The sequence below is a fragment of the Brachypodium distachyon genome, chromosome 5, assembly GCF_000005505.3.
Source record: "Brachypodium distachyon strain Bd21 chromosome 5, Brachypodium_distachyon_v3.0, whole genome shotgun sequence".
In the NCBI taxonomy this organism is placed as follows: Eukaryota; Viridiplantae; Streptophyta; class Magnoliopsida; order Poales; family Poaceae; genus Brachypodium; species Brachypodium distachyon.
The window spans coordinates 17,337,334-17,361,874 of record NC_016135.3 but is presented as its reverse complement, the minus strand read 5'-3'; the positions used below and the strand labels follow the sequence as shown (position 1 = coordinate 17,361,874).

The 24,541-nt window shown below is 45.9% G+C and overlaps 4 protein-coding genes across 7 annotated transcripts; 3 read left to right on the top strand and 1 right to left on the bottom strand.

The window, feature by feature from the left end:
* Positions 1–1,392: 1,392 nt before the first annotated feature.
* On the top strand, positions 1,393–7,127 carry LOC100841198. Its single transcript, XM_014896132.2, has 3 exons — positions 1,393–1,563; positions 1,674–1,814; positions 6,713–7,127. Exons 1-3 carry the CDS (start codon positions 1,525–1,527, stop codon positions 6,890–6,892), a joined length of 360 nt encoding a protein of 119 aa, XP_014751618.1. The 5' UTR covers positions 1,393–1,524; the 3' UTR covers positions 6,893–7,127.
* Positions 7,128–8,493: 1,366 nt separating this feature from the next.
* LOC100824453 (programmed cell death protein 4) lies at positions 8,494–13,329 on the top strand. 2 transcript variants are annotated; one of them, XM_014896046.2, is made up of 4 exons: positions 8,494–8,650; positions 8,755–8,925; positions 11,109–11,200; positions 11,296–13,329. In XM_014896046.2, exons 2-4 carry the CDS (start codon positions 8,787–8,789, stop codon positions 13,057–13,059), a joined length of 1,995 nt encoding a protein of 664 aa, XP_014751532.1. In that variant the 5' UTR covers positions 8,494–8,650; positions 8,755–8,786; the 3' UTR covers positions 13,060–13,329. The 2 variants fall into 2 exon arrangements, with proteins under 2 accessions (XP_014751532.1, XP_010240037.1); XM_010241735.3 differs by having other exon boundaries at positions 11,106–11,200.
* A 655-nt stretch (positions 13,330–13,984) lies between these two features.
* On the top strand, positions 13,985–17,215 carry LOC100824145 (probable E3 ubiquitin-protein ligase HERC2). Of its 3 annotated transcripts, none has more exons than XM_014895524.2 (6): positions 13,985–14,149; positions 14,984–15,223; positions 15,313–15,662; positions 15,741–16,145; positions 16,231–16,600; positions 16,728–17,215. In XM_014895524.2, exons 2-6 carry the CDS (start codon positions 14,987–14,989, stop codon positions 17,010–17,012), a joined length of 1,647 nt encoding a protein of 548 aa, XP_014751010.1. In that variant the 5' UTR covers positions 13,985–14,149; positions 14,984–14,986; the 3' UTR covers positions 17,013–17,215. The 3 variants fall into 3 exon arrangements, with proteins under 3 accessions (XP_014751010.1, XP_024311207.1, XP_003579993.1); XM_024455439.1 differs by having other exon boundaries at positions 13,985–14,172; positions 14,977–15,223; XM_003579945.3 differs by having other exon boundaries at positions 13,986–14,149; positions 14,977–15,223.
* Positions 17,216–17,917: 702 nt separating this feature from the next.
* Positions 17,918–24,205, bottom strand: LOC100823838 (protein STICHEL-like 2). The gene is made up of 8 exons (XM_014895440.2): positions 23,958–24,205; positions 20,886–22,537; positions 20,345–20,564; positions 19,901–20,089; positions 19,627–19,827; positions 18,845–19,547; positions 18,608–18,677; positions 17,918–18,261 (listed from the first exon to the last, which is right to left on the bottom strand). Exons 2-7 carry the CDS (start codon positions 22,437–22,439, stop codon positions 18,611–18,613), a joined length of 2,934 nt encoding a protein of 977 aa, XP_014750926.1. The 5' UTR covers positions 22,440–22,537; positions 23,958–24,205; the 3' UTR covers positions 17,918–18,261; positions 18,608–18,610.
* Positions 24,206–24,541: the final 336 nt, after the last annotated feature.

Below are 24,541 nucleotides of genomic sequence, written 5' to 3'. Positions count from 1 at the left end.
ATGCATGCATGAAGAGGCCCTGTCTGTTCGTCAGATACTCAGATTGCGCCACGCATGCATGTCCTTCCATGTGATACATGCATGCCCCGTTGAGATCGGAACAAACTGAGTAGGGAAAATATTATTACTAGCTCGGTTGGTTACTTGGGTAGGTGCAGCTGATGACGTGGAGCATGGCAGCGTAGCTTTAGTGGTTGTATGGTGATCTTAGGCAGGCTCGAACTTCAGAAAGATTCTGATGCAGGAATTAAACGGATGTGTTCTTCTAAGGTGAACGAGGAAACCTTAGAGCATCTCTTTAGTCTTGGCCGTTACCGGGCGGACCGAACTCAGTTTTCGGTTTTGGAAAAAAACGGCCCGACCAACTAGCGAAAACTGGTCTGGTCTGATTTTTTTTTTCGGTGAACCGAAACGACTTCTCCGTCGCTCATATATCTACGGCTTCGAGGGGGCTTTTCGGTTCCAAATCCGAAACCCTCTCCGCTGCATTCCACCCCCGCACCGCCGCTAGCTTCCGCCCCTTCTTTCTCGCGCTGTTGTCGACGGTCGGTTTTCCCGCCGCGGGGAAACCATAACCCTAACTCTAACTCGCCGGACATTTCCCCGCCGTTGTGAGGAAATAGAACCGCCGCCGCCGACGCCCTCCTCACCCCCGCCGAGCGGGTGAGCCTAGGCGCTCGCCGCCGGGGAGCTCTCCGGTGGTACTACCACCGGGAGCTCAGCACGGACGCGCGCCGCCATTGGTTGGCGTTCCTCGTGGAGGAGGAGCGGCGGATCGAGGCGGCGGCGGCTATGTTGGCCGGTGGACCCGTCACTCCCGCACCGTCGCAGCCAGAGGAGGTGGACGCGCCGCCGCCGGAGGAGGTGGACGATGTCACACGCCTCGTACTGGAGCGGTCCAAGGCCAGCTTGGCCGAGGACGATGCTCTTTGGGCCGCCATCGAGCTCTCCCGAACGGAGGTGGTCGTCAACATCGACGACGACTAGTTCTTGCTTTTTCTTATTATCTATCTATGTTAATCTCCGTTCTCATGTATGCAATGATGATGATGTGAACTAGTGTTAGATCCGTTAACGGGCGAATGAGTTTTTTTGAAAGTTCGGTTTTGAATTCGGTTTCTGTTCTGCGCATTGTGTTTCAAAATTGAATTTTGTTTTTCAGTTCAACCGAACTCGGCCAGTTCGGATCGGCCAGATTCGGTAACTGCTAGAGTTGCTCTTAACACAACAGAGATTGCTTTGGCCTGTACAATTATGCAAACGTTTTACGGCCCGTGGAATTCTCAGAAAATGGTGGGGGAAATGAGAAATTTGTGACAACGACCTGATTCGCTCCATCGACACGCGTGGCGCAGCTTCGTTCCACACCTCCATCGGGTGCATCTGCAGAATCCCCAAGGCCAATCAACCACCATCCATCACCGCGGAACAAGAAAAATCTGCCCACGTTCTGCGCGTCCACCCAGCCCCCTTCTGCTTCTGCCTCTCTCGTAAGAAACTCTCGGCGCAGCCAAGCAACCCGCCATGGCCATGGTCGCTTCCACCTCCATCGCGTACCACAAGGTTAGCACTAGAATCCTGTCCAGAGAAAACACAAGTGTTGGTGCGATGAATTGATCGAGCTTGATTAATTAGCTGATATCTTTGCTTCTCTACGTCATTTTGCCGCGCAGCCGCGTCTGGCCGTGGTGTGCAGGAAGAAGGACCGAGGGGACAGGGGGGAGCTGGAGCGGGAGAAGGAGCACAAGCACCCGTTCAAGGTCGTCGAGATCACGCCGCCGCCCAGATGCCTCGGCGTCCGCTGCTTCCCCACGGTACACCCTAGTTCCCTGTGCAAGTGTGCCTGTTCCTTTCTGAATTCTGCTGCATCTACTGTATGTCCCTGCCTTCTGTTTCTGAATTTCTCCTGGTACGTGCGGCTAGCTAGCTAGTCGATCCGTTCGTAGTACAGTACTCCGTAGCTTTTTGTCTCAAGCTTTCGTAAATTGACAAGCAAATGCCAGAATGGATGGACATTGGACAGCCTCTGCCTCCCTCGAGCTTTACACTGTAAGTTAGTACAAGTAGGAGTAATAAAACTGCTCTTGGCCCGCCGAAGCAGGGAAGTTGCATGCTTCCATTTGCGCAAAAAAAAGTTGCATGCTTCCAGTGCATTGGATAAATAAAAACCAGTTGCAACTTAAGATAGGTTGTCAACAGGGGCATGTGATAGGAGTAGTTGCTTGCTTGGCTGCAGAATGAATTATACATTTTAGAACTTCTGCACGACTGTACGTACAAACTAACAATTCATCAGCCGCTTGTGTGGCTGTGGGCGCTCGAGTTTAGGTGCGCTTTGTTAATTCTTTTTACTGATGTAAATGGCGGATCTGAATCTAATCACATGAATTCAAACAGTAATTAGTGCAGATTTCGTGTGGATTAACCTGAGTTTAGCAATGTCATCGTTCGTACGCCCATGGTCGACGATCTAGGTTCCCAGGACCGTCCAGATTTGTTTTGAAGCCAAGATGTTGAGGGCACTTGCTACTTATTCGTGTTTATCCCCAATCACAGTGTCATTAGTTAATTTACCTTCATGACAACTTACATCATTAATTAAATGTTGCCGTCTTTTTTTTTCACTTATGTTTACAACCATTTATCAGAAAATATTCAGATACACTTGTGTGCTTGGGCCCGGTATCACCATAAAGGGCGCAAGATAATCTGATTTTTAAAACTTAATCCGTAAAGTTCAGTCCTGGCGAAAATTATAAATTTACTCTCGAATCGATCTACATATGTGTGAAGAAACATATAAAAACAATTCCAACTTTTCATTTTGATTTCGTGCTATTTGTAGCCAATTTTTTTTTTTGGCGTTGCATCGGACTTTTGATCAAAAAGCTTAATATTAGACAAGACGAATATCTTTTAAATGGTTCAAATTTGCTTATATATAGTTTGTCATAGCTATTTGAATGGTGAACTCCGAAGCTTCGGGCATCCCCAACGGTCTACATGCATGGGCTGTTACTGAAATACGATGTTCACCACTTTGGATGACGTGGAGAGAGAAAGAAGAGGAAAGAGGGAAGAGTCATTTCTTTCCACAGAAAGGAGCATTCCACCAATACCAAGGATAAAGTAACGACAAAGTCATTGTTGGACATGTGGTCGTTGTAAAAAATACATATTGGCAAGGCCCGCGGTAATTATCGAATCTACATGTGGCCAAATGTGTAGTCAAAAGAAACTGCTAGTTTTGTACTACTACCCGAGAGACCGTTACTTGGTATGAGTTTCTTAAATTTCTTTCCTTGCAATAATGATCCTTGTAGCGTGTTGTTGAAGATGCTCTAGGTGCATACAATAGTAGTAGACGAGTAGGGTAGCTCAGCAGGCGGTTGCTAGCTGCGTCTTTGTCAGTGGGATGGGTCGACTGACCCCTAGTGCAAGCGGTAGCGTGTGGTACTAGTTCTAGGGTTTTGAAGTTGTGCAATTGTACCCTATCCGATTTGGCAGGGTTCCGCACACACTGCTCACACGAATGATGCCTTGATGTTGCTCCAATTGTGTTGCATCTAGGTCATAGTTTGGCGGTGGCTAAGACTTCTCCCATAGGGTTCGATGAAGCTGAACGATGCGACTCTCAAAGCGAAAGCCTCATTTTCGAAGGGGGTTGGTGCCATCCAAGATGGCACTTTGGCATATTTTCTATTCGCCTAGTGGAGTACGTGGGAGCGTGGCTGTGAGGCCTCGTGTGGTACTGGTTATAGGATGTTGAAGTGGCGCGATTGTGTAGCCGTGGTTGTGGCGGCAAATTTTCCTGATTTGGCATGGTTCCACATGCACTGCTCATGCGAATGGTGTCGTGATGTTGCTCTACGCGTGTTGCCGCTAGGTCATAGTTTGGCGGTGGCTAAACCGCTAAACCCTCTCCCACCCACTGGGTTCGGTGAACTAGAATGATGCAACGCTCAAAGCAAAAGCCTCATTTTCAATGGGGTTTGGTACCGACCATCCTCCTTGTAGACATTGTTGAATAGTTCTTTCTCCACTAGATCATGGTGAAGGGACGCGTAGAGATAAACAAAACTTTTCCTACGCGAACTCCCAAGATCTAGCCGAGGTAGAAGGCCACGAGGATTACCACTAGACGCGCAGTTGCGGATTATCGATGCGGCGCCTTGATGCAGTGCAGTCCCTCGATCCGATCCAGCCGATCCAATCCCGCGATCGTCGAAGTGCTGAACGTACAGCACCTCTGCCGGTATCCACACGTGCGAGGAGGAGCTCCGGCGGCGGACTGCTAGGTCCGGTGCGACGGTTGAACTGAATCGGGCTAGGGTTCTCAACGCATGAGAGTGGAAAAACCGTGTCCCTTAGGCATCCCACGCCCCTGCTTATATACCGAGTGGAAGTGGGCTCCAAGCCTTGTGGCCCATCCACCCTGCGAGTCCAACTCGCATTGTCAGCCCAATTCCAGTTCGGGTCCAACCCGACCAAATACTTGCTCCTGCTCTTAAGTGTGTGACCCCGCAGGCTCATGGCGACTTGGACACGATTGGAGTCCGACTCACAATCGATCAATCGGTAGCGGCTCCTAGCAGAACGTGCCGACTCCCAAGTACCATCGAGTCATGACGACGTGCCTTCCAATGTGACATACGTCTTAGTCCCTTTTGCCTCACGATATACCTTGTCGAACTATAGGCGATTAATCGTCATCCCTTTAATAGTTCAACTCTCTTCTCGATCTGTGATATACGATTCATCCGACTAACTCTTAGTCGATCGACCCGGTTAACAGTTAACCAAGTCGCGCATGGCCATGCTTCCCGAATCATATCACTCGAGAGGGCCCAGAGAATATCTCTCCAGTCGGAGGGGCAAAATCCCATCTTGGTTATCCACATCACACAGCTTGATTCTCAGCCAACCCGAACTCTGCCTTTATAACTGCCCTGTTACGGAACAACGTTTGACAGAACCTAAGTTGGTGATCCACAACTCGGATTGTGCGATAACCTCAGGTCTAAGGATTACATTGATTGAGACATGCAAATGACGACCTACTCGTTGCATCTCAATATGGGTCAGTCCGACTCGCTAAACTCTTTAGCCGAGTCCGTGTAAGCTGGAATGACATCACCATGCCCATGACAAGTGGAACCGAGTCATCAGCCAACTTTCACATTAGTCTAGGTTATGTGTCCAGCACAACCTCAATGACTAAGGACAATTTAGTATGAACAACATGAATACATAGTTCCACAATCAAATCACATATTCAATGATACATATCAGATGTTCAAACAAGGACAACTTAATAATATTTATGAATACATTGGGAATTACATCATACATGATTGCCTCTAGGGCATATTCCCAACACATGGCCTGAGGGAATTGAGGTTGCGTCAGTAACTACTGGTTTGGTCAGATCTCCTTCCTTAGGATTTGGTGGAGTGGTGGCATGTGATGCTAGCTTTGGATGGAATCTTGTCTCAATGTGGGTGGCAGTGTCGATGACGACAATATCCATGGTCATATTTTCTCTCTTCGGAGGCGTCATACCGTCATCGATGAATCCCGACACACCTTTCTATTTGGCATTTGATCCGTTTGGGTGGTGGTGACTAGCTTGGGACCAAAGGAGGCGGTTGTAGAGAGTGCGTGTGCTTACAGTGGCCGGGCAGGCGGTGTCGGATTGCCGGCGTGGCTACTTTTCGCTAGCTAGTGCCCTAAGCCTACCTTGCTAGGTGTTCTTTGTTGTCAGGGATTTTTGTACGGTTATCCATTGATCAACCCCTTTTTGTGATGTTTTTGACATAATATTCTATATAAACCTTTCCAGTATTCTCCATCAAATAGGAAGAGCACCTTGCCCTTAGCACGAGGTTGGGTGAAAAAAGAGTATAGAAGCCAAGACCGTTTTATATAGGGAGATATGGGTAACTCTATCGTGAATAGCTTTTGTACATGCCCGTACGGTGGAAGCTGGTGCAAGGTGTGCACTTGTTCACGGCCACCAAAAATTAGGAGCCTCCGTATTTAATTCTACTACTAATTAGCTATGTTTATTAACGTGGAATTTTAAGGCTCATTAAATAGAAAAAGAAAAAGGCCCATGAGAAGAGGGGCAAAGGGCAAATGTCATGTTTCCCTTGTATGTATTCATCAGATGAGACCACGTCCTGTCGTGATTATTCCATTTTATTTAAGAAAATACTAAAATGATGGTGCTTTTCGGTAGAGCATGTGCAACTTATTGCTTCGTCACAATCTTTACTATTTTAGCATGAAGATTTGATATTATTCTAAGGAGTATCTAGCAATATAATTAACTGAAAGGATAGTTTGATTATGCATCGTCCAAAATCCTAGATACGGCCCTGCTTTTGTAGCATCGTCGGTAGTCGGTTCACCAGGGTTTATTCCCTGCAGTAAGGAAGGATGATCAGGGCAAGCCTTTACATCTAGCAGGCGTCTATAGATGGTCGAAATGGAATAGTATTAAAATGGAATAATAAGAATTTAAGATCACTTGCACTACGGTGATGTACTAGTGATTAAGTCATGCCCATTCTGCGTGCTTCTTCCTTTTCTTTTCTTTTTTTTTTTTCTTGTTTACGTGTTCCAGAATTCGTTGTTTGCGTGGCCTGTGACTGAATTATATACTGACGCCCTGTGTGTTGTGCTGTGTGTGCATTGCTGGTGGGCGAAGAACATCCACTGCGGCGAGAGCGTGACGATCGAAGGGCAGGCGTACACGGTGTCGGCGGTGACGCACCGCTACCAGCTGCGCAAAGGGCGGTACGAGCCCAGCGAGAAGCGCCTCGACGTCCTCTCCACCGGCAGATACATCCTCAATCTCTACCTCGACAGCCTCCTCCACAAGTCATAGCCACTCCTCTTTTAGCTAGCCAGTGCGTACCAAAGTTAGCGATGAGAAAATCTTATGGTACACGTTGGTTGTTGCATGAATGAACAAAACACACTAGCTGTAAATAAAAGGGCCAGCGATCGCTCGATCATGCGTGCGTGCGTGCATGCGCTGGCTTTATCGATCTGACACCTTTTCTCGACGATCATATCATGGACGAGATGCTGCTTTTGTTGAATATATATCCAGTACACTAGCTAGCTTTGCAAACAGAAAGCTGCGAGACAAAAGAGTTCAGTTGAGTACCAATAAAGCCGTGCACCGCACTGCATCCAGGCACTTTGCTCGCTCTAGCCGAGCCGAAGCCGAGTCTGCCAATACGCGATGACGATGCTATCCGGCTGATCTTGTTTGCCTTTGTCCTATCGCGCATCACGCACGTCTCTTGGCTTGTTTGTTTCTTCATCCTACGTACGTACGTAGATGAAGCCATGGATACAGTCATCCCTTCGTACTCAGTACATACATACATGCGTACAGGGTGTAAAGACGACGGAGCTGGATGCCGTTGTTATGCGGAGTCCATGTGACTGACGCCTCAAGAAACTTCCGTTTGGTTCCCAGGCAATAACTAATCTAGCCTTGCCGGACCAGACATGGTGTTTAGAATTGTCAAAAATTTCAAGTTTTTGGGGGCGAGCTAGCTTGAACGGGCAAGCAAATCTTTGCCCACGCGAGCGAGCCAGATTGGCTCGCCTCCGACGCAAACCCACTTCGTGCATAACAATCCAACAGCAACCGTCAACCTCCTAACTCACGTACTTAGTATTTAGCTTGTATCTCTTGCCATCCTTAGCAAATTAACCAAACGGACGTCCATGGTAAGCCTAGCACAGCCAGAACGAGCTAACCAAATGGACCCTTGAGAGCAAAGTTTTTCCGTTTCAAATGTGAGGGGCGCAGCACACGGTTTACGCGCTCCATCTGGACCGTCCATCACCAGGCCAAGACACCATGTCTCTCCTGCGTGGCAGCGCCAAACCACCATCCACATCCGCCGCTGCTAGCATCCTCAGCCCACACCCCCATCCCACCTGAATAGACCGCGTCCATACGCCACCCAGCTCCCCATCCGCCAGTTCCAGCACCTGCATACCCACGGGTCCATGCGCCCGTTCTATGGAAAGAGGTCCCCGCTATCACGCGCGGCGCGCCTCGCCACGACAACCACACACCGCACGTCAGGCGTTACTAGTAGCTGTCAAAAGAAAAAACGTAAGGCGTTACTACTTGCTGTCAAAAAAAGAAAAACGGAAGGCGTTACTCTCTTTTTCTGCGAAGTAACAAGACGTTACTGACACGTGGTCCCACCTTTGCTGTCACCTTTTTATTTTTTGCGAAAACCTTTGCTGTCACCCAGCGCGTAAATTTTTTTACTGCTGCGGTTAGCAGCTTCGGTACGACAGCGACTCCTTTTTTTCCTCTCACGGTCCTCGCGGTGGTACTTGGGAAGTAAGAAAAGACAAGCTGTTAAAATGTCCATTTAATCCCGAGAAGGTAATCTATTTTCATCTGGGAGGAAGAAAGTTAACCTCAGCGCGGCCCATAAATCTCAGGTGTCAGGGCGAGGAACCCGATCATAATAATAATAAAAAAACTTCCTCCGCTCCTCCGCTCGGGTCCGCTCCTCCCCGTCTCGTACTCACCGCGCGGCGCACCGCGCACGCCTGTGATCCGTCCGCCGCGCCGGCTTCCACCGCCCGCCTCCGATCTCCGAAGGTATCGCCGTCCGCTCCTTCTCGTTGGTTGCTTGCCCCGGTGCCGGTTCGATCGCTTCGTCGCTTTTTTCTCGCTCGATTTGATTGGGTTTGTGCGTGGTGCAGGGAGGGAAGGCGCACGGAGGAGGCAGGGGGAGATGGCTGCGGAGGACGGGGCTATGTCGCCTACCAGGATGCTGGCGGAGGGGCATCTGCGGGTGGCTACGGGCGGGGGCGCGCCGGCGGACGGCGGGATCGCCGTCCGCCATCTCCCACACCACCACGCCGCTAAGAAAGGTGATTGCTTGATCACTATGGTTTTCTCTATAAGCATCTATGTGCTTTGTATACTCCGTAGCGCTAAATTATGTTTTGCTGTGCCTGTGAGAATCATTTTGGGAATTGGGAGAGCGGGCTAGAATCGCAGGGGAGTGGAGATGTTCAGATTTGTTATTGCTGGGTGTATGGCGTATAGATCATAAATTTGATGGTGGCAAGTTTGGTGATGGGATCCAGTTGGTCTTAGGGTTTCCTGTTGCTATGCATGCCTGATGGATTAGCTTGTCTATTGGAAGTACATTTTTTTTATCAAGTATGTCTATTGGAAGTACATTTTTTTTATCAAGTATGATGATTGTTTAATGTCTGTCAAGTTTTGTCAGTGCATCATAAGTGAATTTAAGTCTGAGATTGAATCTGTACCGTTTAATCTTGCCGGCTTTGTGTTTCTAGTTCACTGGCGGGAAAAATAAACGTTGTTTGATTCTTGTTCTGTTATATGTCGGTGGAGTCCTGATTTAGTATGTTGGTGACGGTTTCTGTTAGTTCCAGGTGGTCTCTTCTTGTCCGGAAGGGGTTAAAATCCCTAATTCTTGTTCCGTTATATGTCGGTTGCGTCCGGATTTAGTATGTTGGCGACGGTTTCTGGTAGTTCCAGGTGGTCTCTTCTTGTCCGGAAGGGTTAAAATCCCTAATTCTTGTTCCGTTATATGTCGGTCCAGATTTAGTATGTTAGCGACGGTTTATGGTAGTTCCAGGTGGTCTCTCTTGTCCGGAAGGGGTTAAAAGCCCTAATTCTTGCTCTGTTATATGTCGGTGGAGTCCTGATTTAGTATGTTGGCAACGGTTTCTGGTAGATCCAGGTGTTTGTCCAGAAGGGGTTCAAATCCCTAATTCTTGTTCCGTTATATGTCGGTGAGTCCTGATTTAGTATGTTGCGACGGTTTCTGGTAGTTCCAGGTGGTCCTTTCTTGTCTGGAAGGGGTTCAAATCCCTAATTCTTGTTCTGTTATATGTCGGCGGAGTCCTGATTTAGTATGTTGGTGACGGTTTCTGGTACTTCCAGGTGGTCTGTTTTTTGTCCGGTAGGGCTTCAAAACCCTAATTTCAATTGAGACCTAAGTCCGTAGGCGTAACCGACAATTTGGAAACGTCCAAACACAGAGAGAAGGAAATGGACGATGCCACTTATTTTTATTGGATGTTAGGGTAATGGATTTGTCGGTTTCGACTTTCGAGAAGTTGATCCGAGTTTTGTCTTTATGCTCCGTGGTTAGTCGGTATTACGGCTACATGTTTGGGGAGATTTAAGCTTGTGCTTGCTACTCTTTCTTACATCATTGGCGGTTTCTGATAGTGTCTGGTTTGCTTGTTCTTGACTAAAAGGCTCTAAATTGTTTAATGCCACGTGGCAGTACGTGGCTCCATGTGGGCTTGTAGAAGCGTTGTTTATGAAAGAGCTACATATTCTATGAAGTTGTACTTTATAGACCGACAGCACAGAAACTTAAAAGGTTGATAATTTGTCTGAATTTGTCACATTTAGGGTCATGGGCTGTTCAGACATGGTGATTTTGGGTGAAGCTAGCATCTTATGAATTGTTACGTATATTTCATGTGCTACACGTCTACCTTTTGTAATGATATTTCAGCATCGATGATTAAGTATGTCCTATGTTTGATGAATTCCCATGTTGCATGATGTCGGCATCCTTGTGCTTTCTGATTTATTTTTTATAATGTTGTGTTGTTTAGGGAGATTATTCTCTTGTCCTTCTAATTATTTCTGGTCACAAGGATAAGAAATCAAAAGGCGCTTCAGCGCAATGCTTTGTTCACTGGGGTGTTTTTTCCATGCTGAAACCTTTTTTATATTCCCTTCTCATGGTGATACCTTATGTTTGAACAAGTTTGTTTAGTTGGACACAAAAGGAAACACTTAATATTTTTTTTGTTGCAATTGGTGGTAAGAAGAAAGTATCGAGTTCACAAATTATTTGGAGTTTTCACTCCTTTATTTCATCTGTTACATAATGGTTCATGGAGGATGCAATTGAAATTGTAGTTCTTGAGAGGACTGCATAGTTCCTTTCTGCTTTTACGCCTGTGTAGATTCATTGGGTTCCCTTTGCAAAATATTATCTTATTGTTAATAGTTCATACGGATATGGCCATAACTCTGTCTATGCTGCTTTCAGAAGGTGTTGGTGGGAAAATTGAACAAGACAACCTTGGTGTTGCAGATCCATTACCATCTCAAGAGTTTAGCAAACTAGTTAATGGGAATAATAAGGTTTGACCTGGCTGGCTGCTCTCTCATTTATTATTAACTTCTGTTCTTCGTTCATATGATATTATAATCTAACAATGCTTCACTGCAAAATGCAGGTTCCTGGTACATTAGATGACTATAGAAAGCTTGTAGTTCCAGTCATTGAAGAGTATTTTAGCACAGGAGATGTGTCACTGGTAGCTTCCGAGCTAAAGAGTCTTGGATCTGATCAGTTTCACAATTACTTTGTCAAGAAGCTCATATCCATGGCAATGGACCGCCATGATAAGGAAAAAGAGATGGCGTCAATTCTGTTGTCTGCCCTGTATGCTGATCTATTGGGGTCCTCCAAGATGAGTGAAGGTTTTATGATGCTTCTGGAGTCAGCAGAAGATCTATCTGTGGATATACCAGATGCTGTTGATGTCTTGGCTGTTTTCATTGCACGTGCTGTTGTTGATGAAATATTGCCTCCTGTTTTTCTCGCTCGAGCCAGGGCATTGCTTCCAGAATCCTCAAAAGGTATTGAAGTTCTGCTAGTTGCTGAGAAGAGCTACTTGTCAGCTCCCCACCATGCTGAGTTAGTTGAACGCAAGTGGGGTGGGAGCACTTACTTTTCTGTAGAGGAGGCGAAAAAGAGGATCCAGGATATTCTGAGGGAGTATGTTGAGAGTGGTGATGCAAATGAAGCCTTTAGGTGCATAAGGGAGCTGGGCCTTCCATTCTTCCATCATGAAGTAGTGAAACGTGCTCTCATCCTTGGCATGGAGAATCTTTCGTCACAGCCATTAATCCTGAAGTTATTGAAGGAATCGGCAGCAGGTTGTTTGATCACTTCTAATCAAGTGTCGAAGGGTTTTGCTCGGGTAGCTGAGAGTGTTGATGACCTGAGCCTTGATATTCCTTCTGCCAAAACTCTTTTTGACAAGCTGCTTTCAGCAGCCATATCCGAAGGATGGCTTGATGCTTCATTCACTAAATCTGCTGCCTCTGATGAAGATATGGTGACTGCAAGTGGTGAAAAGGTCAAGCGTTTTAAAGTAGAATCTGGCCACATAATTCAGGAGTATTTTCTCTCAGATGACATACCGGAACTCATTAGAAGCCTTCAAGAACTTTCTGCCCCAGAATACAATGCCATTTTTCTCAAGAAGCTTATAACGCTTGCCATGGACAGAAAGAACAGGGAGAAGGAAATGGCTTCTGTACTCCTTTCTTCACTCAGGTTGGAACTGTTCTCCACAGATGACATCATGAAGGGATTCATAATGCTCCTGCAGTCAGCAGAAGACACTGCCCTCGACATTGTGGATGCTCCCAGTGAACTTGCCCTGTTCCTGGCCAGGGCAGTGATTGATGAAGTCTTGATCCCACTGAATTTGGATGACATCAGCATCAAGCTACGCCCAAACAGCTGTGGTAGTCAGACTGTCCAGATGGCCAGCGCCCTGCTTGCAGCTCGCCATTCTGGTGAGAGAATTCTGCGCTGCTGGGGCGGCGGCACTGGCTGGGCAGTAGAAGACGCTAAGGACAAGATCTCAAAGCTCCTTGAAGAATACAAAACTGGTGGCGACTTGGGGGAAGCCTGCCAATGCATCCGTGACCTTGGAATGCCGTTCTTCAACCATGAAGTGGTGAAGAAAGCACTGGTCATGGCAATGGAGAAGCAGAATGAAGCTAGCATCTTGGCTCTGCTGCAGGAGTGCTTCAGTGAGGGGCTGATAACCATCAACCAGATGACAAATGGTTTTGGTCGTGTCAAGGAAGGCCTCGATGATCTGATCCTCGACATCCCGAACGCGCAGGAGAAGTTCGGCGCCTATGTGGAGCTCGCAACAGGACGTGGCTGGCTGCTACCATCCTTCGCCTCCCTGCCTTGATCTTCCCCGCCCCCCAAATGTATCCCTGTATATCTACCGTACCAATGCAGTCTTCACCGCTGTACCAAAATTTTCCTGTTCCTAGTCGTTCTTAAGCCGATCTGTTCATCCATCGTATACCAGAGTTTCATAGAATTGCCGTGTTGGTAAACTTGTTGGGATAATGCTTATTGGATCTGGGAAACCATTTCGTTTCAGGTTATGAGATATCATAAACAGCGTTTTGTAATTAGCTGCCAATGGCTTTGAGCTGAAGTGTCTGTCATCTTATGTACCCATGCTTTTTTCCCGTGCATTCATCATCGTCGCCGCCTTGCGGGTGGGATATCGCCAAAGGTAGTGACACGCACTACCTGCCTTTGATTACGTTGTAGTCGGTGTCAGTATTGCACGGCATAAATGGCTTGGTGCACCATGAGCGTATGTCATTTTGCTCTTTTTCTTGGATGGAAGCTGATACACTCTTTCTTCAGCTACACAAGGAGGCGTTTTTTTAGATCCAGAAGGAGGCGTTAGAGGAGAGTGGACACGAAATGTATCCCCAGGGTTTAAGATTAATCGCAGTCAAAATTAGCTTAAAACGAGTTTAAGAATGAAAGATCAGACTAAACTCCTATTACTCCGTCTATATCTATCTACCTACTATCATCCATTCATTCCGATATCATTTTATCTGCCAAATCGTAGATTCGTTTCGTGTACCTCAGAGGGGCCAGTCGCACGCGTTGGCCACCAGAAATAACAATCCACAGTTAACACCAAATACAGAAGAAGCCATCCCGAAAAATGTTCGTTACGATTTGCATGAGCAATTTGGAAGATAAGCAACCACCTTCCAGCATGCCGCAAGGAATCCAGGGGCCACGAGGAGTCTGAGGTGGCGGCTCCCACCGGTATTGCATATATATACACGGGAGTTGGTCTCCCTCTATATCTCCTCTCCCCTCCCTTTCACCTCCTCTCCAATTCCCCGGAGAGTTTTTACCTCCGCCCCCAAATCGCCCCCCAAGTTCCGCAGCATTGCGGAGATCAGATAAAACCTGCGGCAGTTCGATCACCCCGATCGGACTGCGCCTCGCCAAACCTCCATGTGATCACCTTTTCTCCGTCCAGGTTTTTTCTTAATAAAAGCATCTGTTGGGGGTCTTCTCCGGTGTGGAATTCGTGGGGATCGGGAAGAGGTTTGGGGAGGCTGGTTTAGATGGGAGTGGTTATCGGTCCGATTCGTTATCACCGGGAAAGGAAGGGTTTTTTCCGCTTGTTCGTGAACTCCTCTTGATTTCTTCAGTTTGTTGGTGACTGGTGACTGTGCTGGTTTGGAGTTGGGGTTTTAGGTGACGGATCATCGGAAGACTTGGTGATCTGGGCCTTGATTGGGGTTGGGGAATCTTTGGTTACTCTCTTCATGACCACGGATCGTCTCTCTTTCCCTTATTTTTCTTGGTTGGATGTGTAACTGACGAACTTTTTTTCTGTTGATTCATCCTTGATGATGATGATTAATGGTGTTGGATCTATAATAAGTTCATCTTGTTAAGATTTGTGTGATATTTTTACTTCCGTAGGAGTGTAAACAGTAGTTGTAATATCTGCTTGCAGCTCGTGTTGTGCATTGGATTCTCATGGTAGTATGGGATACTTCCATACACTTGTATCACCAGAGGTTTTGGTCCCGTTGTTATTAATCTCATCTCCAGAATTGCTGAATATAGGATCACATAGCACTCTTGTCATGTTTTATGATCATTATGTAGTTCTGTCTTCGACAAGGTAGCGCGCATTAGTTAGTTATATAACAACATAATCATTTGCTATTTGCATTCTAAGAAATTACAATGCATGATTTGACTCTTTAACTAACTTCTGTTCTGTCTACAAAATCATTATTCGTGATTTACTAAGTTTTTTCCCCTGCAGCTACTAGATCATGGAGTGCCCAATGGACGCCACAGGAAGCAAAGCCGCCCTGGTTATACAATTCCACACCATAGTCAATGATGCCAGCTCCCGTTCATCTTCCCCGGATCGAGAAGCAGAGGGCACAAAACACCATTGCTCTGTAAACGAAGCCACAGAGCAATTCCTCCTAACTGTGAACCCGTCCGTTCTCCTCCGTGTGCTCTCATCCTGTGAGCTGGATCCTAAAGATCTCGCTGCTTTGGAGGCAAGTTGTACTACATTTATGTTCTTATGCTTTCAGCACCTGGGTTTTGTATGAATTATGATGGGCCGGGGTGATGCTATTTTGTTTAGGCTACATGCAAGTTCTTCAGAGATCCTGCAAACTTCCCACCAGACTTGGCACTCTCTCTTCCAGAGCTTGCTGCATTCGACATGTGCCAGGAAAGGGCCATGTTTAAGCCAATGAAACCAAAAGAGAAGGAGTGGCTGAAGCAACGGTGTGGGGGCTCTTGGAAGCTCGTCCTTAGGTACATTTTGGTCGGCGAGAAGAATTACCGCCGTGAGAAATCTCAGGTTATTGCTGGACCAGGCCACAGCATTGTTGTCACAGCAAAGGGGGATGTATACTCATTTGGCGTGAATTGCTCAGGCCAGCTTGGACTTGGAGATAGAGAAAACAAGTTCAAGCCATGCCTTATCAGGTAGTCTGTTGATTTGGATGAATTTTCGTACTATCAGTTATTATACCAATGTAACAAACAACTCTTGTTGTATTGTAGTTCTCTGCAAGGCATCAGAATCACACAAGCTGCGGTTGGATTAAGGCGAACGATGCTTGTCAGCGACACGGGAAGTGTCTACACATTTGGGCTTGATACCTTTGGATGGTTGGATCAGTATGGAGGATCTAATGGCAACTGCGTTAACAGCCCCAAGTTACTGGAATCACTGAAAGGTGTCTTTGTGGTGCAAGCATCCATAGGAGGCTACTTCTCCGCGGTTCTCTCCAGAGAGGGGCGCGTTTATACTTTCTCTTGGGGTCGTGCCGAGAGGCTTGGTCATTCTTCAGAGCTTAGTGATGTCGAGCCTCGTCTTCTCTCTGGACCGCTTGATGATGTCCTTGTCGCGCAGATTGCTGCCGGCAATTGTTACCTCCTTCTGTTATCCTACCACCCCACCGGAATGTAAGCATTTGCTCCTCCTATACACATCATTCATTAACTGTATAACTCCGAGTATAAAATTCTGATCTTGTGTTGTAATATGCAGGTCAGTGTACTCTTTAGGCTGTGGTTTAGGAGGCAAGCTTGGTCATGGGAACAAGGACTTCGAGGGCGTTCCAAAGTTGATCGGACATTTTCAGGCATTCAACATAAGGCCAATGTCGATTTCAGCTGGCGCTTGGCACGCTGCGGTCATGTGCCGCGATGGACGTGTGTTCACCTGGGGATGGAATAGCTCTGGCTGTCTAGGACATGGAGATTCAGAGGACTGCGTTACCCTCCCCAGGGCAGTGGAGGGATTGAACAACGTGAAGGCCGTGCATGTTTCAGCTGGCGAATGGTGCACCTTCGTCGTAGCGGATAACGGAGATGTCTACTCCTTTGGCTTCCGGGGGTCCCATAATCTGGGCTTCCAGGTTCGATTAATTAAACCTTTCTCTCTTATAGTACTAAAATGTTTCCTTGTCCTGAAGAAACTTGTGATCACATGTAGCTGTTGATGATCTTCTTGACTTGCTGAAATTTATTTGCTTTTTTTGTCAGGACAACGACGCCGAAAACGAAGATGTCCTGCCTCCCAAGCCAGCCACTTTACTTGCGGACCTAAATGAGAGGTTTGTTCAGATTAGTCCAACCAGTGCCTACAATTGGAACAATGCCGAGCAGCCGCATCACACGGTTGCCCTTGCCGAATCCGGTATTGTGTACGCCTTTGGGGGAGGTAGCATGGGTCAGCTCGGTGTCAAGCTTGTCGAGGGCAAAGAAGCCATGCCGACGCCGGTCCAGGTTGCCATTGATAACGTCAAGTCCACCCCGGCATCTGCCTGAAATATCTCTTGGGGGAAGGAAACTACCTTTATACTGCTCGCGCATGAAAGAAAAAGGAACTCCGTTTTTAGATTGTAAAAATACTAGGGAACATTTAGTTCGTTCTAGAGTTTGGACTCGTTTTGGTTTCTTTTGAGCAGTGGACAGATAATGCCATAACTGCTGGATTTTTAGATTGAACCTAAATTTGAACTGCTTCTCAACCTGAACTTGTTCTCCTTGCAATGGCATGGAAGTAGGCGAGCCTGAACCCTGGAGTCCTGAACCCAGTGAGCTTCGCGGCCAAGCCAGCGGTCGTGCCCTTTGCCCTGACGTCGCTCCAGCGGCTCAATGGAGCGACCCACCGCGCGCCAGGCGGTAGATCGAGACCATGAAAGTCTTTTATCCGACGTGCAAATCTCAGCCCTAATTCAGTAATTCCTGCCACCTAAGCCAACCCCCTCCACCCAACGTTTTCCTTTTGCGATAAAATGATCGGCATTACACAGCCAACTTTAATTTTCAAACAGAGCCTAATTAGTATGAGTTTCTTTAAATGTGGTTGATTTATAGAAATTTTGTTAAATGAGATAAGTTGCGTCACAAAAATGAAACTATAGGGTAAAAGATGAAGTTCACTCTTTCTTTTTTTTTGGAAAACATGGCCTTTCCCTTGTCATTGCTCAAGAGCACAATAGAGCGACTGACCGCGCGCCGAGGCGATAGATCGAAACCATGAATGTCTTTTATCTCCCACCCTCAACGTTTTTTTCTTTCTTTTTTGCAACAGTAGAGCAAGTTTCGATGACGAGGATTTGAGTTGAACCTTGCCTACAAGCTCACGGTTTAGAATGGACATTTTTCCTTGAGGATTCTCCGCAAGACATGTCAGGTATATAGATTGCATTGTTTGATGAGCTCCGATAGGAAAAGTTGTTCAAATTCAGAAATATTTCACTTGGATTGAACACTGGCATGCTGTACAAATGACCACTGCCGTTATTTAACCATGTGTCATGAAAGAAGTGGAAACAGCCAAACAGGTCTGCGGAGCTAAAAACTGACTACATCCTTCTAAAAAATACTAAATCCTGTCTACAGACAGCAGGTTTCCTCAGTTGTTTTACAAAGAACTAAGAACTCAGCTCAAACGCCTCAATCGTTTAGAATGAATCGCATCCGCAGAGACCCTAAAAATTGCTGCCAAAGGTGTCGCTTCCAGGCAAGAAAACTGACTTTGCAGAATTTATGTGATCGTGATCATCCATTTCTGCATCCAAAAAGGTAACACAAGAAAAATGTTAAATACTATAAAAAAAATATTAACAGCTCTGACATTCATAGGGCTCTATAAAAGCATTTTGCTTCAGAATTATGTTGTGCTATCATTCCTCTCAAAAAAGATGTGAGAATTATGTTGTTCACTTTTCCTCCAAAAATATCTGTGCTTGCTATCATAGTAGCTGCCTGCAACTCTCTTGTGGTTCAAGAAACTACAATGGCAATGGGTCACTTGTTCGAGAAAAAATAGCAAAGGGCCACTAGTTACCTAGCAGCAAGAGCTATGAATTCAAACGGCTTCCTGATTTAATGATGGTAAATACAGGGTAATATACCTGTTATATTGACTGTTTGGGGCCCCTCCAACAGAGCAGATTCGAACCAAACCGGGAACTCTTTATCGACCTGTATGAAAAATAATGAGTATGCCACTGCATTATAAAACTTGCAGACAGTAATGTGATTGAGTATTGCAGTGCTGTGACTAAAATGTTCCCTGCAGAAGATTGTTAATGAATAGTACTATAAAATTGAAGCACTGATGTAATATCAAGGGAATGCAGATCTCTTACAAGTCCTCATCTCTTGAACCGTAAGTAGCTCGTGAATTTGATCTTGGACACTGCTCATAAGGCTCGTATGCGCAGAAATATGTATCAAATTCTTTCTTTGGTAGGAAACCCATTTTGTTGTGCGGCTGGATCCTGAAGCAGATTGTGTGTGCTGCATCTGATGAGAAAAACCTCTTTTGAAGCTTCAATGTTCGTGAGAAGCAATTCGGTTGAAGGTCAGGCTCCTGGATGCTATCAAAACGACCCTGCTCACTGGCACCCTTTGAGTAGTTAGTCTCTGACCTACATGTCCTTGTCTGGTCATCTGTCATCGATCTGTTCGATGTCAAGGTGCTCCGTGCATCATCCTCACAGCCATGAACTCTTGGTTTAGAATCCACACGTTGCACAATGAATGGCGATTGCTGCTGACTAGACGAGTAGCCTTTGAGCGGCGTTTCTCTTGCTCCATGCCTCACAGTTTCATCTTCATCAGTCACAGTTGAATCTGACAGCTCTTGCTTTCGTCCTGAGCAGCTGAGCAGGCTGAATGAATGTCTCTTCAACCTTCCATCTTTCCTCGCTGCACGTGGTACTATTTTGAATTTGATTTCCACATTGAACCCAAGAACATGCTGCAACATGCTTTCTATCAGGCTTTGCATTTTCTCTGCCCTTGATAGGTGATCCGGATGACTAAATCCAACTTCTGCTATAGCCAGCTCTGAGAATGTTCACATTTAGCATAATTAGCACAAGCGTATGAGAAGGCTAAAATCAAAAAACATGGCACATGTGATTACCTTCGGTAACATGGACTGATGATAGGATTCCTTCTTTCTTCAGAAAACTTTTGGCTGACCTTGATTGACACTTCCCAATGGCTCTCCTCCAGATGTTTTCAAGCTTAAGCCGCCTGCAGTATCTCTCGGAACAGTTGGACTTGTTGCTGTTACACGCATCACAGAAATTGGAGCTTGAATTTACCTTGGAAACCCAGTCATCTGCACATAATATGAGAATGTTATATGAATCTGTGTGGGGACCAGTACACATAATATCTTCGATTGTACTTACCTGTATATCCAGTTGCTGAATGTGCATTCATATCATTTGTGTCTGCTACTATATTACATTCATTGGTCCCAAACTGCAAAAGCGCAACTGTAACCCAAGTAGCCTTATTTCTTGATGTCCTCAATTGTTTTTCAGTTTCTGACAGTATTTTCAGTGCATGTCTCAGTTTCTGTATTCCAACCTCTGCTACTGCAAGATCATAGCAAATAGTAAGGGTGCAAAAAACTTGGTGGGATCACAGAAGGGTATGTGGATGGCAGACGTTTGACAGATCAAGATATACTTGTTATCAGAACATGCCATATTATTAGTGATTTGACGAGATATATATAGGATGCAAAAAATAGTAAGGGTGCAAAAAATGAGAGCATGAACCTTTCTATTTTAGCATTGATTCAATGGTATGTACAAATAGAAATAAGCATCCAAGGAAAGAATACATACACGCATATCTCTCCAAGAAACTTTTGCTGACTTCAGTCACCGCAGATTGACATCGTCCTGAGAGAATGTCCATAATAAGGTTCGCCAACTGAGAGACCAGCTGGAGAGGATCAATTGATGACGCCATAAGTTCCCGAGCTCGTCTGACCGTATTGGTTGTGTCTGATGACAATGCTAGATCAAGCAACTCAATCAATTCATCATCTGACACTAATCCTACCTACAAAAAACAAAGGTAGAAATAAGATTACACTGTGTTGCTGACTATTACTCGCTCCTTTTCTCAATACATGGTGTATTAGGTTTATTTTAGACAAGGCTTTGACCAAGAATTACTTCATTAATATGTGATTTATATGATACAAAACCACAATTACCAGCAAGTACTTCTGAAGACCAATCTTGTGATATAAAGTTCATGTCATAAAAACAACATGTTAACGAAGTAACTCTTGGTCAAAGCCTTGTCTTAACAACCTAATATGCCATGTATGAAGAAAAAGAGAGTATTTACTAGTTTATCAAAGATAGCACTACTCACAAGTTCATGCACAAGAGAAACCGTGACTCTCTTCCCAAGCAAACTAAGTTGATCAAGCATTATTTCCGAGTCTCTAAGAGAACCATTAGACTTTGCAGCAATGAAGTACAACCCATCATGGTCAAATTCTAATCCTTCCTCTATGCAGATTCTCTCCAACCTGTAGACAATATCTGCGACCTTTATCTTTGGAAAATGGAACTTCTGGCAATGTGTGATGGAAGCACGAGGCAGGCTATCTAGATCAGAAGTAATCATAATATACACAGTATGTCGGTATGGCTCATCAAGACTCTTCATTATTGCGGACCATGCATCTTCTTGCAACAGATGACATTCATCAACTATGAAAACCTTGAAGCGTGACGAGTATGGGACAAGAGATGCACTCTTGAGAAGTGCCTTTACTCGACCCAAACGGTCCAGTTTTGCCGCATCAAGTTCTTTCACGTCTCTGCTCCTCCCAGAGAAGAGAATAACACACTCTTTACAGAACCCACATGGTCTTTGCTCTTCGAGAGAGAGGCAGTTTAGAGCAGCAGCGAAAATCCGCGCCGTAGACGTCTTACCTGTACCACGGGGGCCATGGAACAAGTACATTGGAGCAACCTTTCCTTTGCAAGAGGAATATAACAAGGACTGAGCAACAACATTGAGGCCAATCAGTTCACTAAAGGATCGAGGTCGAAATTTCTGGCTTAAACACCTCGGTGTCTCAGTGTATGGTGCGTTGTCCTGGAACGCTACCTCAGTCCCCTCAGTGGATAACAGTGGTTGCTCTGGACCATCACTATCGGAATAAAGATCACGGTACTTTGATGCGCCTGACCAGCAGTAGCTTATCCCGCATCCACTGAAATTTGATCCAACAACATCATTCGATCTCACTCGTGTGTCCTCAGTTCCATGCCCTAAGGTGCTTCTTCTCGACCCAACCGAGCGCGCTTCACTGGCAGACATGCAGGGGCTGCCAACACGGCTCATTGCGGCAGAAGACTTGTCCCTGAATTTAGATTGACCTGGCATTTTCACTTCTTCATCAGTTTTCTCTGGCAACAAAACATCTGCTCGCTCATAAGAATTCACCTCTTCTTCTTCTTCTTTCTTCTCCTCCATGTTGTTTACCACATTGTTTGCCAATTGCCGCAGAGAGCTATTATTAGAGTGGTTCGAATCGACTGATTTTCGATGACCATCTCCGCGGACACGATGAACTTGCTTGTTTCTCGGCGGATTTAATCCTCTGATCTTGACAACGGAAGATTTCCTATAAGATGTTGTTCTTGCATTTGGTGCCCGTAAGCTCCGTTCAGACCCCATAGCAGCTTCAGCTTCGAAATCTCCATCCTCTTCGATTAACTGATGATGTGTCGACCTGCTTAGCTCTATTGGAACTCCATTGCTAGAAGCAGTCTCCCATATCATATTGTCAGAAGCAGATGCATACCTGCTTAGAGAGTTTGTTGCAGGATCCCGCAGAGACCTTACACGCTTGAGCTGCACTAAGGTTCTCGACAGTGGAACATCCACAGAGTGGCGCCTCATGTCCGTCATTTTCAGTCTGCCTTGCCCGGCTATATTATATGATTATGATTCAATTTTGAATCTGTCCTTGAATATGGTTGCTTTCATTATAACCATGTCGGAGGAACCTGAAGTAAATAAGAAGAAAAAGCCATAAAAACGCTGATATTACAAAAAAAAATTGTTTTTCTGTCCAAAGCAAACAAGGAGATGCATTAATCATAACTCATAGTACATCACAAGACAGTCTCAGGAAGTACTAAATAACTTCATTCCTTTTATGTTTTTCAGAGGAGAGTATTACTTCAACCAAAATGAAATTGCAATTAATTAAGGATATCAGGCCCTATAATCAAACCCGGGACCTCGAAATAGGATGATCACAGAAAAAGGTCTGTACATCGAAAAACAAGTTCAACTTTTTGTTAACAATGGAAGGATCATCATCCTTGCATCTGCATCATGCGATGCACACGTCCAAGTTATATTCAGGTCACACGCCCAATACTTCCATGCCAAAATTGCCTTGCTGAGTCTCAAAATTGGCCATGGTGAAGCCAGCATTGCCGGTAGGGATGCAAGCAGGATCCCGCATATATCCTGCTTCTTGGCTCATCTCTAAATCTTCTAGTCAAATTTGGGCAACATTTTAAACTAGCAAGGAAGTCAATTAGGCCGTATAAATGGGATTGCGCTTGCATCCCTAATTGGCGGGCAAACACGCCACCTCCACCAACGTGAAGACAAGTACAATACTGGCATCGGAGCATTTATACACACACGAAAGAACAAACCAAAATTAAATCAGGCCCCCAAGTTGAGATAGATGTACTAATACTTAACACGAAAGAACAAGCCAATAGTACGAAATCCCCAGGTCATAGGTGTACGAATCGAGGTGGCAAACAAAACAAGAAATGTCTTATCCTGCTACAAAGCACACACGTTCGATCCTGCTACAAAGCACACACGTTCGCAGATGGAAGTAAAATGGCTCCGAAGAATCGGCCGTCACTTCTCCTTTTCACCGAAAAAACGTAAAAGTTAAAAAAAAGTACGAGTAATCCACATTTTCTCTGCCTTTTCTAACAAACCTGACCCCGCAAGAAGGGTGTCGAAAAACAAAGTCAAATCTTGGCTGAGGATGTCTAACATGACAGGGAGAACAATAACTCCAAACCCCCTCCCGGAACACCAAATGGAACCATTTGAGGGTAGAAAATGGGCCAAATCTTGGTCCCATTGGACCCATTCCCCATCCAACTAACACCAGGTTTGTTTTGCATAGCATGAATACCACAAGTCCACAACGTTGCGTAGTCCTACTCTCCTTTCAGGAGGAAACACAAGATGGAAGCCGAACTCAAAGCCATAAAACTTCGCTTTGTTTCCCCCTTAGCCACATTGCCAGAATCACAAGATCCAGCACCAGATTGAAGGGGGGAGAAAAAGAAGAAAGGCACAAACCAGGAGGCGGGGAACAGCGAGGCCCTGAGCATTAGTAGGATGGAGGGGGCAGAGAGCAAGAAAGGGATAATGGCCTCTCACCACGGAGATCGAAGAAGCCTCGGCGCACGACCGGCTGGACATTAAGAGATCACGGAGACTGGCAGCGGCGGCGGCGGTGACCGCTCGTCGATGCGAGTGAGTGAGCTCCTCTGCTACAGCCTACAGACAGACAGCAGAGGTGTGTGTCGTGCAGCTGGAGGAGAGAAACAGAGATAGGAATCGCAATGTGAGAGCCGTGAGTAGCAGCAGTGTAAGCGTGGTCATGTGCTCGGCTCAGTGGAAGTGGCAGGGACGGTAAGAAAAAAAGACATGCTCAGGGATTAAAGAAATGCAGCACTGGCAGTAGCCACTTACCACGGTGATGGCGTTGGCGTCCATGGGTTTTGGGTCACTGGGTTGTAGGGCCTTGCCTCGAGGCTGGTGCCGAGATCATGGCGTTTCTGTAAAGCTTTGGTTGGACGGAGGCTGGTGTCGGAGGAGAGAGAAAGAGAGAGGTCCATGTCTTCTTGTTTCCTTCTCTTTAATGCGAGGAACCCCGAGCACGCCTTTTATGTGCACCCAAGTACCCAAAACCTCTGCATTTTACCAATTTTTAAAAAAATTATGGGGGGTTTTCTTGCTAA